The sequence below is a fragment of the Filicampus tigris genome, chromosome 18 (genome assembly GCF_054856515.1).
Source record: "Filicampus tigris isolate MCC_2025a chromosome 18, RoL_Ftig_1.0, whole genome shotgun sequence".
Taxonomy (NCBI): Eukaryota; Metazoa; Chordata; class Actinopteri; order Syngnathiformes; family Syngnathidae; genus Filicampus; species Filicampus tigris.
The window spans coordinates 4,152,427-4,169,478 of NC_141234.1; the positions used below are offsets into that span (position 1 = coordinate 4,152,427).

General features: G+C 41.6%; 1 protein-coding gene across 1 annotated transcript in view; it reads left to right on the forward strand.

The window, feature by feature from the left end:
* col16a1 (collagen, type XVI, alpha 1) overlaps positions 1-17,052 on the forward strand; it is a 41,914-nt gene that overhangs the window by 12,188 nt on the left and 12,674 nt on the right. The window contains exons 5-41 of the mRNA XM_086014379.1: positions 2,157-2,280; positions 2,972-3,253; positions 4,153-4,233; positions 4,820-4,885; positions 5,523-5,552; positions 7,354-7,404; positions 7,556-7,588; positions 7,737-7,778; positions 8,200-8,238; positions 8,362-8,424; positions 9,303-9,347; positions 9,448-9,543; positions 9,699-9,737; positions 9,818-9,862; positions 10,605-10,640; positions 10,735-10,857; positions 11,317-11,352; positions 11,732-11,767; positions 11,848-11,976; positions 12,203-12,247; positions 12,595-12,630; positions 12,722-12,775; positions 12,954-13,004; positions 13,077-13,220; positions 13,334-13,369; positions 13,862-13,969; positions 14,137-14,259; positions 14,328-14,381; positions 14,460-14,501; positions 15,092-15,127; positions 15,217-15,270; positions 15,364-15,432; positions 15,522-15,575; positions 15,902-15,928; positions 16,543-16,599; positions 16,741-16,785; positions 16,873-16,944. Coding sequence (XP_085870505.1) covers positions 2,157-2,280; positions 2,972-3,253; positions 4,153-4,233; positions 4,820-4,885; positions 5,523-5,552; positions 7,354-7,404; positions 7,556-7,588; positions 7,737-7,778; positions 8,200-8,238; positions 8,362-8,424; positions 9,303-9,347; positions 9,448-9,543; positions 9,699-9,737; positions 9,818-9,862; positions 10,605-10,640; positions 10,735-10,857; positions 11,317-11,352; positions 11,732-11,767; positions 11,848-11,976; positions 12,203-12,247; positions 12,595-12,630; positions 12,722-12,775; positions 12,954-13,004; positions 13,077-13,220; positions 13,334-13,369; positions 13,862-13,969; positions 14,137-14,259; positions 14,328-14,381; positions 14,460-14,501; positions 15,092-15,127; positions 15,217-15,270; positions 15,364-15,432; positions 15,522-15,575; positions 15,902-15,928; positions 16,543-16,599; positions 16,741-16,785; positions 16,873-16,944 — 2,503 coding nt within the window. The remainder of the gene's footprint in view (positions 1-2,156; positions 2,281-2,971; positions 3,254-4,152; positions 4,234-4,819; positions 4,886-5,522; positions 5,553-7,353; positions 7,405-7,555; positions 7,589-7,736; positions 7,779-8,199; positions 8,239-8,361; positions 8,425-9,302; positions 9,348-9,447; positions 9,544-9,698; positions 9,738-9,817; positions 9,863-10,604; positions 10,641-10,734; positions 10,858-11,316; positions 11,353-11,731; positions 11,768-11,847; positions 11,977-12,202; positions 12,248-12,594; positions 12,631-12,721; positions 12,776-12,953; positions 13,005-13,076; positions 13,221-13,333; positions 13,370-13,861; positions 13,970-14,136; positions 14,260-14,327; positions 14,382-14,459; positions 14,502-15,091; positions 15,128-15,216; positions 15,271-15,363; positions 15,433-15,521; positions 15,576-15,901; positions 15,929-16,542; positions 16,600-16,740; positions 16,786-16,872; positions 16,945-17,052) is intronic.

The window sequence follows — 17,052 nt, forward strand, 5'->3', positions numbered from 1 at the left end:
ATCAAAAGAGGGGAAAGCCATTTTCTGATATCAAAGATCGCAGTCCAGAATTTAATCAATGAATGTTGCGTGTAGTAGTCCCGCAATATGCAGTCCAAAGTACAATTCAGAACAGAAAAAAAACGCCTCGAGGCTAAGTTGCTAACATCCTAAGAAATCTAAATCAGGATCAACTGCCTAGTGTGATGCATTAGTATGTTTATGCATTAAATGTGTTATTGAGGCCGATTATAGGATAAGTCAGGGGGAAGGACTGTTGAGATACATTTTTGAGATGGAACGTGAATAGCAAAATGAAATGAAACATTACATACTGTAGCTTATTTATATATAAAAAGGCTCCAACCAGCCACTTTTAGTTTCACCGGGGATAGTATGGGAACTGGATGGAATTATTAGCTATGATCTTTCTGGTGATCATATTCAAAATGAGCCAAGAACTATAAAATGAAACTCCTAATCCCTTTGTGTTTTTGCCATGAGTGTGCTACAAAAGTTATAATGGTGTTTGTGAAATTGTGGTGGTTCTCAACAAAAAGTGTCAGCATAGCTTACATTGTACACATTCTAAGTACAGTGAGCCCTCAGCCAATTGGCGATGTATCATTTTTCAAAAACCTTTCTGTATAAAATGATACGCTATTATTTCTGTAACATCCCCATCCATCCATGTGGTACCAGTTTCTAGAACTTTTACAAAACTCATACTTAGTTCTTTCGAGATCCCCATTCTCTCCTTCTCACCTTTACATTCTACTTCCATTGGCTCTTCCTTCAGTCATAAATCACTTCATGAGGTAGGAAACCAGCTGACAGCATTGGCCATTCAGTGTGTATGTCTGCAAAGAAAGCCAGGGATATAGGAATAATTCAACGTATTTGCCATCTCAGTGAGCATACATTTCTCCGGGGTTGTTTGTGAACCCTTCATCCCTCAATACACCTTCATGCAGTGAATAATTGTCTGTGTGAATTTGTGTGTTTAGATGCCCTTGACCAAACTGAGAGCTGCAGCCTGCTGGGCTGTATCTGCTATGAAAATTAGTGCCAAAGGGTTACTGACTTATTGTGTGCTTTGCATTGTAATGCGGCCTCTATCTTCAATATGTGGGGGGGAAATAAACGGGAATAACAAAGCAAGCATTGCATATCAAAAAGCTCACACATGCACAGACCTTATCATTTTACCCTCGAGCACATCAAAGGACATTTGAACCCCCAAATCATTTAATTTGGCAGAAGCTTTTCACAAACCTCCAAAACTACATTGAACCCTACTGTAGTTTGAATTTAAAGCAGCAAACATTACATTAATACCCTTCTGTACAGGATATCGCTAAACTTGTTTTTTGATTTATCATGTAGCAACAGTAATTATATTTGAAAATGTCATTTAAAACTGTTTTTTTTGGTTTCAGTTATTCATCCCCATGATTATCTCCTGACTCAGGCGTATTTTCTGCTTTATTCAAGACTTAGCTGTCTGCGCACCAAAGAGAAAAAAAAACCCAACCTGACATTTTAGTTTAACATGGAGCTGTTCAAAGGAGGCTTTGGCATTTTAATGGCGCTATGCTTGTGGAATAAAATGTGAACTAAATGTGAAAAGTGATCTAAAGAGGTGCTGCTATGGGCAATCGTTTTTGATGGTTTATGAATGCTGTGGATCCAGTGCATTGTTCTTGCGATTGTTGACGAAACAAATGCCATCAGTTCACGCCGCAGGTTCCTGCTTTGGTCATGCTTTGGCAGGAGGATGTGAACTTTTGAACTTAAGTTATCATCAGGGATGTCTTTCATTTCGTATTTTGTACCTCCTGAACAATTACAGACTTTGGATGATCATTCATACCTTGCCTTCAGAATATACATTCAATTTAATTCAAATATGTATCCAGTCAAAACTGATATTTGTTTGAGTTTTTCAGAACTAATAGTCATAGTGCAAAAACAATTGTCCCACAGCTAAAATAAAAGCCTATCTTGCATTGCACAGTTGTGCCATTAGAGACTGTGTTTTTTCGAAAGTGGCTGCCTCCCTGAATCATAATTCTATTCCACTAAAAATGAAGCTCTAAGAATTTCACTCTATGGAAAGTAATTACGCCTGTGAGGTGACGCTGTCATCAAGCGTCATGAATTTTTCTGTGTTGTAGTGAGGTCTTTCCTGATGGCCTTCCTGAGGAGTTCACTCTGATATTCACCTTGACATTAAAGAAGGCTGCCCTGAGGGACACCGCCTACCTCCTTCAGATATCTGATGAGCAGGGATACCCTCAGGTTTTTTCCTTCTTAGAGTACAATCTTTGTAGTCACCGCCTTACATCAACATTCCCTTGACAGGCCTACCTCAAGATTCCCCCGTCACTCGATCTCGCTTCCACTGTATATTTTCTCTTTCATCCAAGCATCCCTTCCTTTCATGATCATCTCTTCTGGTGCAGCTATCTTTGTTAACTATCTTTTGCATAGTCACTTTTTAAAACATTCACAATCTTTCCCAGTTTCATTCCAGGTGCCTTAGCCCATCCTATTCCTCGTTCGAATTTTCTCGTGACTTTTTTCACATGCTCATCCATTCAACAATGCTCCGCATTACAGTATTCCCCTTCATTGTTATTCATGCATGTATGTTGCATGATGAAGCACAGAGGTTCCACGGAGTACCTATAATCACTAGCAACCAGATTTAAATACTCAATATGTACCGGTATGATGAATGAAGGCCAGGTCCCCCCATTAGGAATGATTTATTGGCTCCACTGCTCGTGTGTGTAATTAACGTCTTCCTTTTCAAATCATCCCTGTGTGTGTTGTACACCTCCGTAAAGTGGCTGTTGCATGTACATATTACTTTTTTCTTGACACTGATTCTGTCAATTTAGTAGCCTCAAGTCATTTTGAATATTCAGAACTCTGTAATTTGCCGCCCGCATCTCCCGTTCTGACGGCATCCCTGCCCAAAATGTAGCTCTCCGTAGACCTCAACGGCAGAGATGGCACCCTGTCGTTGAGAGCCAGACGGGCAGACATCGCAGATGACCTGGTGAGCTGTGTATTCGCTAATGAGGCTGTGGAATCTCTGCTGGACCTACGCTGGCACAAGGTGGCCCTTAGTGTGCAACGAGATTCTGCCTCCCTCCTCGTGGACTGCAGCCCCATAGAGACACAGCCCCTGGAGCCTCGTGGCAAATTGCCCACTCATGGGCATACACTGCTGGGCATTCGAGCTATGGACGCTGGGCCTGTACAGGTATGGTCGTTAATTGAATGCAGTGTGGGACTTTTTAAATTGGTTTATTGAAAGCTTTTGAATTAGCTCAATCTTTAGCGCAAGTCTGGTGATAATTTTACAAGCTTCTGAAATGTGTGTCATAAAGAATTATGGTGATTGTGAACTTTACTCTAGGGATGGCCATTTCATTTTCTTTTTTTTTTTTTTTACTAACTGCTTTGGATAATGTCTGATCGTATTGTGAACTGTTATGCTCTGCTTATTATGGAAGCCTTCAGTTTTACAGTTTTGACACCTCTATCTTGTTCTTATTTGATCTTCGTGTGTACTTTGCCATAAAGACGGCTCAGACTTCTCTGTGAATGAGTGTACGGAATGATAAGAGACTTGGTGGTTCTTTGTAGTAAGGACACACGCTTGGTATACTCTTTTAGTAGCTATTTAAACACCCTTGACTGGCCGTATGATCGGTGAGAATAACATGTTTGGACTGAAATCCCTTTGTTCTGAAGAATCTGTCTCCTTGTTTGCATGTGTGTGTGTATTCATATTTGAGTGCGTGTTCTGGACCGTATCCTATGCTCCCGGCTTTTGGATGAGGCAATCTCGTTCAGTCATGATTAAAAAGAAGCAGACTACTGTACCTGGGAGAAAGAGCCTGCCGTGAGCCGGGCCTATTAAAGTTGAATAGATCCAGTAATCCTGGCATTTATATTAGTTTAAAGATCAATTAAGTTCATTAGTCTGAAAGCATGCAGGGTATTTGGTTAACACGAGAAACGGGTATTCATACAAAAACCTCCCGACAAAGTGCTTTGCTAACACTTAGTATAAATGAGAGCTTAATTGGCTCTCAACTTTGTTTGCCGCCTCATTTACGCTTTGATTATTTATCTTCCTCCCTCAATCTCTCTCAGATGGACATTCAGCAGGTGGTGCTCTATTGTGATCCATCCCTAGCCAGCCAGGAAACCTGCTGTGAAATACCAGGAGCTCAAGTAAGATTTGCAACCTTGCATTTTTGGGGTTGAATATGATTCACCCTACAGTTGTTGTATTTCCCAAAAAAGCCAAGTAGGGTACATGCTTAAAACACTTTCACTTTCTCATCCTAAATATTGACTAAACTTCGAATTGTTGTGTATGTGTACTAGAAGTCTTATCTGATGAACGATTTCAGGTGCACTCAAATAATTGACGAGAAAGAAATAACATGAATAATGTGGCATGGCTGTGCCAAGGCAGCATGGTGCATTAGTATTTAGCATGTCTGCTTCTGATCTTCAATATCTCACAAAAGCAAACAACTATGGTTTGCACCATCTTCCCACACTCTTTTCCAAAGGTCTTAGCACCATGATAAAGCAATAAATAAAACGATGAGCAGACTAAGCAGTGTAATAAGTGTAAATCAGTATGCACTTCCTTCTGCACCGAAGCATGACAGATATAAATTTTGACCTGAGCAGAGATACTTTTGGGATACTTTTAACACAAAAGTATGGGACTTGGACTACCTTAATGGGATCTCTGCTAGTCATGTTGTCCGATTGTGTTAAATAGTTTCGTCTTGCACGGTTACAGTGCCCACCGGATGCCTCCAAGAGTCGACGGGCGGCAGAGAATGACTTGGAAAACACTTTTAGCCAGGTAACAAATAATACGAACAACCCCAACTCAACCAGTATAAGAGTTGTAATGGTTTGCACATATACTACTGCACTGAGTGCTATCCCTTTAAATGACACTTGTTTCTTAGAAAATCTTATTGGATTTAAGTTGCAAGTAGTGATTCTTCAGTACCCGCAGGCCACGTCAAAACACAAGCAAAAAGTTCTGTATACAACCTATGGGAGTTATTTTTCTCCTCTATTTTCCATGGTGAATCTTACACCTGTCAAATGCTGACAAAACAGTTTCCAAAGCAACATAGGGGCAATTTATATTTGTTGTACTCCCATTAGTTTCGGCACTCTTTTTATAATGTACAGTATGTTCATTTATAATGCTTATTATCATTAAAACATGAGGTTTATTTAGATTCTATGCCATTGTAAAAAAAATGTTTTGTTAGTAGCATTATTGCTTTGGACTGTATCATATCATTATTAGTTTGTGGCCACCTTTGCAATTACCGATACTCAACTTTCAGAATCAATATTTGTTCCCTTTCTGATCCTGACATTTACAATAACTTGAACTTTGAACTATCCACACTGACAACACAAGGCCGTATCTTGTTTTTGCGAATAACCACTACTTTATTTTATTTTTTTTCCACTACAAGGAGATCTCATCCAAAGATCTGGCAGAGAAAGTAAGTCTCTTTATTCAAAGGCTTACATTTATCACAGCCTTATCACTTCATTGAATTTTCATGGTTTTTTTTTTTTTGGTAAACTGTTCATCTTATGGTGTCGTTTTCAACTAAACCTTTTCTGTGGCTTTAGATGATCTTATTTTTAGATCAATGCAGGTCATGCATTTGTATTTCTGTCTGCTTTTATGTTGTTTCTGTAGTTGATGCATGTGGTTGAAAAAAAAAACTAGTTTTCCTTTGTTTCTCTCTTCCTCCCTCACCCACCTTTTTGACTGACTGAGGACTGATTTTCACCTCATTAGGCGGCTCACTCGGGAGTTGCGCCTGCTTGATAAATTTTGTCATTCACCTGCAATAGGCATGTTCATGTTTCACAAATAGAACACAAAACTCTAGATGCTTCATTATGTCGCTCCTGTGTGTGCTTACTAGTGCATCTGGCCACCTTCCCCGATTTCCTCAATGTAGGTTATTAGGGTTGGGCCCTGCCACCAAGGGAGAAAGTCCTTCCAAAAACACATAAGTGAACAAATGTGGAAACATTTGCACATCCAACTGTTTTTCAGGGCAAAATATGCATTGCGCCCATAGGAATCCTAGCATGGCATACTTGATATATAAGAAGCAAATACGAAATGTGATTCTTTTTAATAAATCTAATCTGAGGGTCAGTTTGGCTTCTATTCAGCGGCCTTGACTAATGGCCTAAAAGCAATTTTCATCACAGCGTTACTGTTCTGATAACTTTTAATCGAATAACTGAACTAAATTATGCGAGGCAAACATCTGAGGTTCGGCACTAGCAACAAATCTGTTTGAAAAGCTGGCTCAAACAGAAAGAGAGAGTTGTCTTTTCAATCAAAACATTATTAACTCAGATAAAACTATACTCCCTCTTTGAATACGCCTAACAGACAGAGGTAGTTTTGTCATTTTTATCACGTACAATGAAAGTGGCATTTCTACTACTCCCTGTCCAAAACACAGGGATAGCCTGTGAGTTTTTATCTGCAAGGGCCTGACTAAGTCCACTATCAGAGACAAGAGCTTGGAAACAGTGAGTCATCACTGCCACTGATGGCTTTAGGTTTAGCTTTCAAAACAGCCTCATGGGGAGGAGGCAAGAAATACGATGTGTCTGTGCAAACCGATCTGCATGCAGGGACACAGTTGCAGCGTCAATAAGCTACGTACTTTATGGTGTGTGTGAAAGTTCACAAGCAGCAGGTAGAAGCGGAACTCAGATTTAGCAACTTATTATTCAAAAAAGACTTGAGCTATTTTTTTTTTTTAATGGCTATCCAGTTTGGGCTGTGCGGGCCCTCCTGTTGCAGAGCATCTGCTCCACTCGGTGGGGTGCTGAGGGAATCAAACATTCCTACTGATCCCTGTCTCCCATGGGTGCTATGTGGTAATGCGTGAGTGCATGTGTACACCTCACATCCCTTTTTAACTGTAAACTGTAGCAGTGTCTGTTTATTTTTATGAAATAGTGCCACCACCTGGTAACAGCAAATACTGAAACATCCTCTTTTAGGTGTGATTAGAAATGTTTGCGTGAGCAGCTTCAGAAATGTTTAAAACATTTTAAAAAAATGTCTGGGATGCATACATTTGTATTGAAGAATACATATGGATATCAATAAACGCATATTTTGCATCAATATTCTGTATGTATGTGATGCATACAGGTTTTTCAGACAAATAATCAATGTAAGAACTGTTGGTGTATAGCTTTACTCACTTTCCATTCCACAATGTGATAATTGTGATGTTTTGGACTGTGTGTGTGTTTCAGGTTATAAATCTTGCTCGAGTTTCTGGGATCAAAGGGGAAAAAGGCAGCCGGGTGAGTCATACTGTGTGTGTGTACGGAAGGGTTAATATCAGCGGAATGCGTCAAGTCATTATGTGCCCTGACATGCCTTGTGCTGTAAAACGGTACATGGAACCACAAAGAGATAATAGTTATTATTTTCTTTTGTGCCTTTCTGTCCTAGGGTGAGGACTGTTCTGGCATCCATTCAAGTCCGGTAGGTAACTTTTCCCCACAGCAGCTTGCTCGCGTATGCTGCGTTGTTTTGCGGCAAAAAGCAGTGCCCATTATTTGGTCGTGATTGAAATCTCGCCAAAAGCTGTTTCCTATAATAAAACATGCCAACTGTGTGTCTCTAACCTCAGTGCACAGGGGGAACCAAGGGAGAGAAAGGAGAGAAAGGAGAGGTGAGTTCCAAAAGTGCCAATCCTGCCCTACAGGTCACTGCGCCACCACCTACTGCATCCAAAAACTCCTAACCCTTCACCAACTTACCTCAAAACCTCTTTTTTTTTTTTTTTACCGTGAACAATTGTATGCTTCGTGTGTTTTTTACTTCCAACTCAGAGTGTCCGCACTGCAAGTGTCAGTCCGGTTAGGCTTGAGTAAGATTTTACTGCATCTAAATTGTAAAGTATACTTCAGTGTCATGCCTGTGTTTGGTCTGCATTATGCATACATCCTCTCAGGTTGTGTGAGTGTTTCTTGCTGCTTGTTTTCTTGGATGGCTGACTAGTTGCAGTCTTGTTTTGCTTTGCACCGGTGGTGTGTGTGATATGCGCTTTCTAGAATCAGGTCATTGATTTGAGCCGTTTCTTCCCCCCACAGGCACTGCCCGCCAACTGGGGTGAAGCAGCTGAGTTCAAGGTGAAAGGTTTTAAGAAACGAGGGATACCTGACCTTGCTCTGACCATCTTATTCATTTTGGGCTCTTTAATTCCCTCTCTCTACCTCAGTGTGTTTCACATCGTTTTATCTGCCTCTTGCCAGGGACTCAAAGGTCAGAAGGGTGACATCGGTCCACAGGGTCTCACAGGCACTCCGGGGAAGGATGTAGGTGTTACTCTTTTTCTTAATTTGTTCACTAGAGACTGAGAAGATGAAGAATGTACATTACTGCTCATTCATTTCCCAGCACCATGTGGACCAATCTTCCAAATAATGCACTTAACTAAATGCCAAAATGAGCCTGTGTTTACAAAGCACGCACATGGACAGATACCATCACTTTTATCCGACTAAGGGCATATATTCACTCAATTTATATGGCATTAATCTTTAAACTCAGACTCCCATTGATAGCTCATCCCCCCTCTCTGCAACAGCTTGAAGTCAGTCTAGTAATGCCGGTTAGATTAGACTAGAGCAACAAAGCTTGCACAATCAATGCCGCCTCATTGACCGGCCTCTCTGTCTGGTACGCAGGCAGCTCCCTATTCAGGAAGATTTAAACCTTTTAATCTTCCCTGTTCAGTGTGGTGATACTGCAGACGCAATGGAAAGTTTTGAGGAACAAATTACAACGCGTACGTCTGCTCTGAGATATTCCCCCGGTTCCAGCATCAGACACTCGCATTCAGTCGTTCACCAGGCTAAGTGGTTTTTGCGACAGATGGATTTGGCAGAGGATAGATTCTTCTTAAGCCTCCATCCATCTGACATAGTGAATATAAATGTGCTTGTTGATGTGACTTGAATTAGGCAGGCAGAACTTGGTGCAAAAGCGGAAGATAATGCCTCTTACACATGAGAATATTCAACTGATTCTGGTTTTAAGACGTCCAGCACATGTGGGAAATTACCAGACGTCTTTCACAATTTTTGGTGAGGGAGGGATGGCGAAGTCGTTCCATCACTCGGGCTGACATTGATTATGTCGCTGACCTGCACTGACGCTGTCACATTTCTTTCTGTCTGTCATCATTTTCCAGGGTCGAGCAGGCTCCATCTGTGTTGTTGGCCCCAAGGGACAGAAGGTCTGTGTGCATTAAATCCTTGCTACCTTTCCATCAACCTGCGTGTCACATCTCCACTGCCGCATCACTATAAAACAGATCTGGGTTGACCTTTTTACAGGGTACCTCAGGATCAGTGGGTCCTGAAGGCTTGGCCGGGGAGCCAGGCTTGCCCGGACCTCCAGGCCCACCTGGATTTGGAAAGCCAGGTCCAGCTGTGAGTAAACAAAGTAAAACCACGAATATGCAGGTGTCATTTTACTGATTTTCTTATTGTCTGCACATTACTTGAACATATGGTAACATTTATCAAGAAGGTGGCTTGAACTGAGGTTAAATACGGTTTAAGAAAATGATTGTGTTCTTCTTGAGGGTCCTCCCGGTCAGCCTGGTGGTGCAAAAGGAGACACGGTAGGTTCATAATTCTGTTTATTCTGGCACGGCTTATTGTCCACTTAGATTTTGAATGCATAATGCTGTGTCTTAAACAGGGTGACCCTGGACCCGAAGGGGCTGATGGATTACCTGGAGATCCAGTGAGATACATTTAACACATGTAATAATGTGCAAAAGTCTTAGGAGCCATGAGACTAGTTGTATAGTATGCATTCTACATAGACCAAATATTAACTGAGGGAAAACAGTTGTTGAAATTTTGAAGGATCATATTTGTTTTTGTTGTCCATCTGCTTTGTTAGTTTGCTTCTTTCTGGTTCTTGGAGGATGATTAAGATACATATTCACCATTATTCACACTTTCGCCAATTTAATGGCAGGTTTTGTGGAAGCCTGCAAAGCATTTTCATTTTGCATAATCTTCTGACGGCGGCACGGTGGTCGACTGGTTAGTCCGCCTCACGGTTCAGAGGTTGTGGGTTTTCTCCGGGTACTCCGGTTTCCTCCCACATTCCAAAAGCATGCATGGTAAGTTGATTGGACACTCTCAATTGCCCCTAGGTGCGGTTGTTTGTTTGTCTCTGTGAGCCCTGCGATCGGCTGGCAACCAATTCAGGGTGTCCCCCGCCTACTGCCCGAAGACAGCTGGGATAGGCTCCAGCACGCCCCGCGACCCTTGTGAGGATAAGTGGTATTGATAATGGATGGATGGATAATCTTCTGACAGTCTGTCATATTTTATTACAATTTCAAAATGACGGCTGTGAAAAAGGTACATTAAAAATAACATTAACCCTGGCCTAAAACTTCTGCACAGTTCAGCACATTTGCATTCAATAAATTATGCATAAACTATACAGTATATGTTTGCTAAATTTTTAGGGGCCAAGAGGACCAGCAGGGCATAAAGGAGAAAAGGTATTCCAGCCAGTAAACATTGTATTTAACCTTTTTATTTGCATGTCGATGTAACTTTGCTTCAATGTAATGTGTGGTTGACTTTCATTTTCAGGGAGACCCATGCGAAGTGTGCCCCACGTTGCCTGTCGATATCGGCAACACGGTGGCTTTGCAAGGTACGAGGGGGCAGAAAGGAGAGCCTGGAATACCAGGAATTGGAGAGAGAGGACTGCCTGTAAGTTGAATAACATTACAATGTTCTGAACCTACCCTTTCTGATATGTTTAACATTTTTGAAGATCTTTGCTGCGCTTTTCATTCCGCATAATCCGAGCAACTCAATCTTTGAAAAATTGTCTCTGCAGCATATGCAATGCAATTTCTCTTACAATTCCGCAGAAACATATTGGCCTAGGGGTGGTACATACCGCTGTAACTTACCTAAAGTATTGCAGAGGCTCTAAAGAAAACAGTTTCTCATTCTGCTCATTTAGTATCTTTTTCAAATGGAATCAGAAATGATAGGTGTGTGGGAATATGAAATTCCCCGCAACAATTTTCAATATTGCAAGTGTCTGTCACCTGTAGTCTGTTCTTGAAGATGGATAAGTTGGAGCGGCATAGAGCGACAAAGTGAGATAGGACCTCACTCACTGACAAACTGACAAATCTTCCTTATCTCACTATTCACCAGGGACTTCAAGGTGCGGATGGAAAGGGCGGACAGAAGGTATAAAGTGCTTACTTCTTCATTTACTGCTTCTGTCTCTTCTATATTCAGTCCAAGTGCTGCACAAACACACTCATCTGCATTCTAGCACATTCCGGTATGCATGGGCTTTTGCGGAGGAGTCTCGTCGAAAGCAGATGGAAATGGGAATGCATTTCCTTTGAGTGCTCTCACACATGGCCGACTTGTTTGATCTATGCCCGTGCACGAAGCCCACCAAAGCACTTTGTCATGCCCACACATCCCACGTCTGCCTAATTACAGTGACCCGTATGCTTCCCAAGCCATGTCTAGACACGACATCTCCAAGTGAACATGTTCATCAGGGAAAGATTACATTATGAATTACAATTTGAGTTTTTTTTTTTTTTTTCTGCAGGGAGAAGCAGGATCAGATGGTGTTAAAGGTGAAAAGGTCAGTTTGACATGTCAGAGTAGAAACATTTTGACAATGATTTATAGATACCCATGACGTGTTTCGTTTATATTGTTCAGGGTGAGCCCTGTTCGGTGTGCCCCACCTTGGGCGAGTTACCCCCAAACCTGGTCCCTGTCCTCGGGACTCAAACTCTGCAAGTGAAGGGCCAAAAAGGAGAACCAGGCATTGGAATTCAAGGAGAACAAGTAGGTTTATCCAGAGAGTTTGGTAATAATTACTCCTGCTTGTTTATAGAACTTTCCAGAAAAGGAAACAGAGATATGGTAGCATGAAAGTAATTGGGTAATTGTCTTTCTTTGACTATATGTGCATTTTTGTTTTTGTTTGCATCAGTGGTTTTCCTTGCATTTGTGAGCCACGATAAGGACCTTCATTAAAATGATGCATTGTTTCACTTTTTCTCCCCCATAGGGAGATGCTGGAAATGTAGGACCACCTGGCCCACGAGGAGAGAAGGTACGGAACATAAATAAGAAACAAGAATCAGAGTAGGTGACCTCAATAGCAGGCTATGCTTAAGACTTGTATGCAGGGAATTCATCCAGTTTTTTTTTCTAAAAGGGTCTTTTAATTAACTACAGGACCAATATAATCACTTTGGTATACTAATTTTCATTCCAGACTGTTATAGGAATTTTAGTTAGTGGGGAGGCTGTCGGTGAAAATCAGAGATAGCGATGAAGTAAATGCATTTGACATGCTTTGTCTCCAAGGTGCATCAGAAGATGAACCATGAATTACCAATTCAAAAGACATATCCCTTTTTATTAAATTGTATTTTTATTTTTTGGCCTTGTCTGCAGGGCAATGCAGGGAGAAGAGGAGCTGATGGTAAACCGGTGAGTTTGGATTAAGCTCTTTGAAACAGAGTGCTCTGATTCACATCGGGATCCTGTCAAATCATGACAAGATTATCGCCCCAAAAAACAGGGAAAACTTGGTGCAAAAGGATATGATGGCAAGGATGGAGAAAAGGGCGAAAAGGTATGAAAAGGATATTGAACTGCTTGGGTAAAAACTACATTGTTGTTTATTCGTTAATTGAGCGTACTCCTCAGTTATCATCATGAGGTGTTGTCTCACAATGAATAATGGCAATAGGATAACCCCCCTCCCCCAATGTTTTACTGATATGATCTCACCTGTTTTGTTATATTTACAGGGAGAAATTGGATTGCCTGGTCTGAGTCTTCCTGGCCAGAAAGGGGAGCCGGTAAGAGAAGACATTTGGACTCATTCTTTTTGTGCTTCTAACTAATCTTCTTTTACTTCTGCTATTCTAAAGGGCAAGTGTGGTGTATGCCAGCCATACGAGGTTGGCAGCGGACCTGCCAGCATCAAAATACTTGAGGGAACAAGAGGCAACCCAGGCGAACCAGGCCCTCCGGGTAGCCCTGGACTTCCCGGGCTCGGCGCAGAAGGCAAACAGGTGCCGATGCTAACTGCTAAACTAAATCCAACTAGATTGCAACAAGATAAGTCTGAGAGATTTTCAGAACGTGTCTCTGTACATGCTCACGTCACTGTGTTCCACCCACACAGGGCCCTCCGGGTGCTGCTGGAGAGAAAGGAGATAAGGTAAGATTCGGAAAAGCTGTGCTGTGTATGTCCCATCAACAACTTCACACAACATTAAGCTGGCCATGAAAAAGGAAAATACGTAAATAAACCTGCTTTCTTCATAAGCTTCATAAAACAGGCTTCAAATGCCCAAGTAGGTTGTTAGACCATTGTAACTGATTAGATGTGAAGAAGCATGATTCCCACAATTATTGTCAGGCCTCTCTTTTTAATTTACCTAACAAATGGTGAATAAATCAGCCACCAACCAAGTCAGACTACTTCAAATTACCTATTAATTCTTCTTCTAAAACTTTGTGTGAAGTTTGAAGTCGAGCCTGCCCCAGGGCTTTAGTCAGTACCCATAGTGATACATGAATTTCACATTTAAACCACTAAAGACAACAACAAAAAACGATACTGTATATCGAGCTACAGTAATGTGCTTTCCCCCCCCATTTTTTCATCCACAAACAATACTTGGGTACACATGTGTGTGTATGTTATCAGGGTGACCAAGGCGACAAAGGGGATACTGGAGACCATGGTGCTCCTGGAGTCCCAGGACTTCCTGGAGAGCCTGGACGAGATGGTCAAACGGGATTCAAGGGAGAGAAGGTACTTATCAATCTGCCATTGGGTGTATTACTTAAGTGTAAAATACTTGTTGTTTGCTGTTATAAACCATTGCTATAGGGTGGCACCGATAGTCTTGATGGACTTGCTAATTGTGGCTCATTCCTCAAGGTATCTGGATCCAAGTTTGATTTGATATGTTTTGCCAGGGTGATGCTTGTACCAGCTGTTCATCTCTGGGCTCTGCAGTGGGTGATGGTGTGGCTGTGCCCGGGCCAAAAGGAGAGAGGGGAGAGCCCGGCCCCCCAGGAGCAGGGAAGACGGGCAAGAATGTGAGCAAAGCATTTTTTTGGAGTTATTACTTGCTAATAGGTGATAATTACATACCTCCTTTTTTTAGGGTAAAACAGGATTACCAGGTGTACAAGGTCCGCCTGGTCTTAAAGGAAGCAAGGTATGAGTGTCCATTTACTGTGTTGTTGCTGTGATGTTTATAAGAATTTACATAATTATGTTGCTGTGCCCCATGAAGGGAGAACCTGGACTTGCAGGAGTTGGTCTACCAGGTGCACAGGTAAGGCAGATGTCTTGTTTTTTTTTTTTTGGCCACTCAGTTTAGGGTTAGGAAAGATTAGAAATAAAAACATCAGCATGTCAGAAAATGCTATTTCCTGAAACAGATGCTGACGAACAAACAAACCAATTATTTAATCTCTTTCTTTCTTTGTATAATCTCTATTCTCCATCTATGTTTGTGTTTGCAGTCAGTACTACATGTGAGTCTGTTTGCTGCCCCAACCACTAAAAACAAAAATATGTATATATACAATAAAAACAACAAAAACCTACAGAACCTCCACAGACCGTCTCATTACTCTCACAGGATATGGTTAGGCAAGGTCTCAGAAGAAAAGGGTTAGGATCATGGTTAGGGTCAGGGTAAAATGGTTAAGTTTATTTCTACGGATATTCAATGATCATCAAATTTTTCACTGCTGTGTGTGTTTACATTTTTCACGTCTAGCAGATATAATATAATCATGCTTGAGTAAATCGAGGGTATATTCAGAAAGTACATGTATTGTTTATTTGACCATGGAGTTGACTTCATGTTGTGGAGGAAAAGCCATCTTTGACCAGGACCTTTCTCAATGTACCTCATAGGGCATCGAGGGACCAAGAGGACTTCCGGGTATTGTTGTAAGTTTTAGCTTCATTACTAAAGTTGTACTCTTTGATCCATTATAGTAAAGTCTAAAATCATTAGAAATAATTATCACATTATTCAGGGACCTCCAGGATCCAGAGGAACACCTGGCCTTGCAGGTCCTGTTGGAGAAAAGGTCAACTATTCATTATTTCTCTAGGCTTCATTCCCTAATGTATTCTATTTGTAGTCATACAATCAAACATAATGGGTGTTTTCCTATCCACAGGGCCTGAGAGGAGATGCTGGACCTCCAGGACCGCAAGGGCCAATGGGCTTTGGCGTAACTGGGCCACCAGTACGACATAATTGCATCTTTTCCAAAACCATTCATTTAACGTTGCATATGCACATATTGTTGTAACCCTTTTGACTTTTGACCCACAGGGTCGAGACGGTGCCGCCGGCTCCCGCGGATCTCCTGGAGCCGATGGCAGACCTGTGAGTTGTCTTATTATAGTACTGTTTAAAACATTTGCAGTTGTTTAACACATTTGTACATTGGGCAAGTTCAAAAATGTTCTGTTCGTCTCTTTGTGTTAGTGTCTGCCAAGAGTGTCATGTTCTTTTCCCTTGTTTTAGAATTGCCCTTGATTTTAGGCAACATTGATAACCAAGGATGTGTGCCTCTATCTAGAACAGAGGCATTGTCTTCTGCCATCACATCTACGGTTCCCTGATCTGTGCTCAGCTCATGGCCCTGAGCTTTCTCCTTGATTAACAAACAAGTGCGTGCGTGTGTGTGCTGTGTGTGTCTCCTCTTGCAGGGACTTGATGGAGCTAAGGGGGACAAGGTAAGTCTACCATTTTGTTTGGATGAAGTGATCTCTGAGGGCTTAGAATATGAGAGGGTGGAACAGATGGTAATCACATACACACACACACACACACACACTGGCTATGGGCCATAGACAGACGCAGTAGAGGTGACAAGTCCATTGTGGCTGGTAAACAAGAGTAGTTTTGGAGTCTTTTGTCAGCCCTTGCCAAAGACTGTTACGTAGCATATTCATCAGATTCCCCAACCAAAAGTTGGTGTTGGGTGCAATGAGAGGAATAGTCCTGATGTTGTACTTTCAAAAGTTAAGTGGTCTTAAATTTGCAAGATGGTAGCTGTTCGAAAAAGTCAAAAGGAGGATAAAGTCAAACACACCAAGAAGAAATTAGTAAAATATTTGAAGTTGATACCTGTACTTGATGTATAGTGAATACATGTAAGGGTTTGAGAGAATCGCACCTCCTTTGGAATGCTCATTTCATTGTATGCTTGCACAGCACAGTTTGAGGTGACAATTTCATCTAATAAACGGAGCGTTAACAATATTCAGAGCTTTTAAGATTGCACTGCAATGCGTCAGAATGTATTTTTTTTGTAAGATATACTTCTCTTTATCATATTTTTTTTTAGGGTGACCCCGGCGAGTGCAACTGCTTAATGCCGATGCAGTCGGGTGTAGGAGGACCGGTGAGTATCAACAGAAACATTGATTTCACAGAACTGTCTCTAAACATCTGCAGTGTTTGTTGTTTTTCACTTTTCATCTTGTGAGTAATATATACAATCTGTTTGTGCAAGTCCTTGATTTTCATGCCTCTCTCCTTCCAGGGAGCTCCCGGGGCTGTGATAGGCACATGGCAGCCTGGGCCTCAGGTCTGATCTGTGTGCCAATAGTGTTCATTGTTTCAGATTATGAATATGCAATGTTATGTTTTGGTTGCGTTATTCTATTGGTTACAGGGACCCCCAGGACCACCAGGCCCACCAGGCCCTCCTGGGCCTCATGGTGCAAATGGACTTCAAGGACCGCAAGTAAGAGACATGGGATTAGGGTGGTGGGGGATTCTCTATTAAGTTCAACTCAGCGGTAGATCTTTTCCCCTGAGTTGAACTTGGAGCTCTTTTCAATTGATTGCTTTC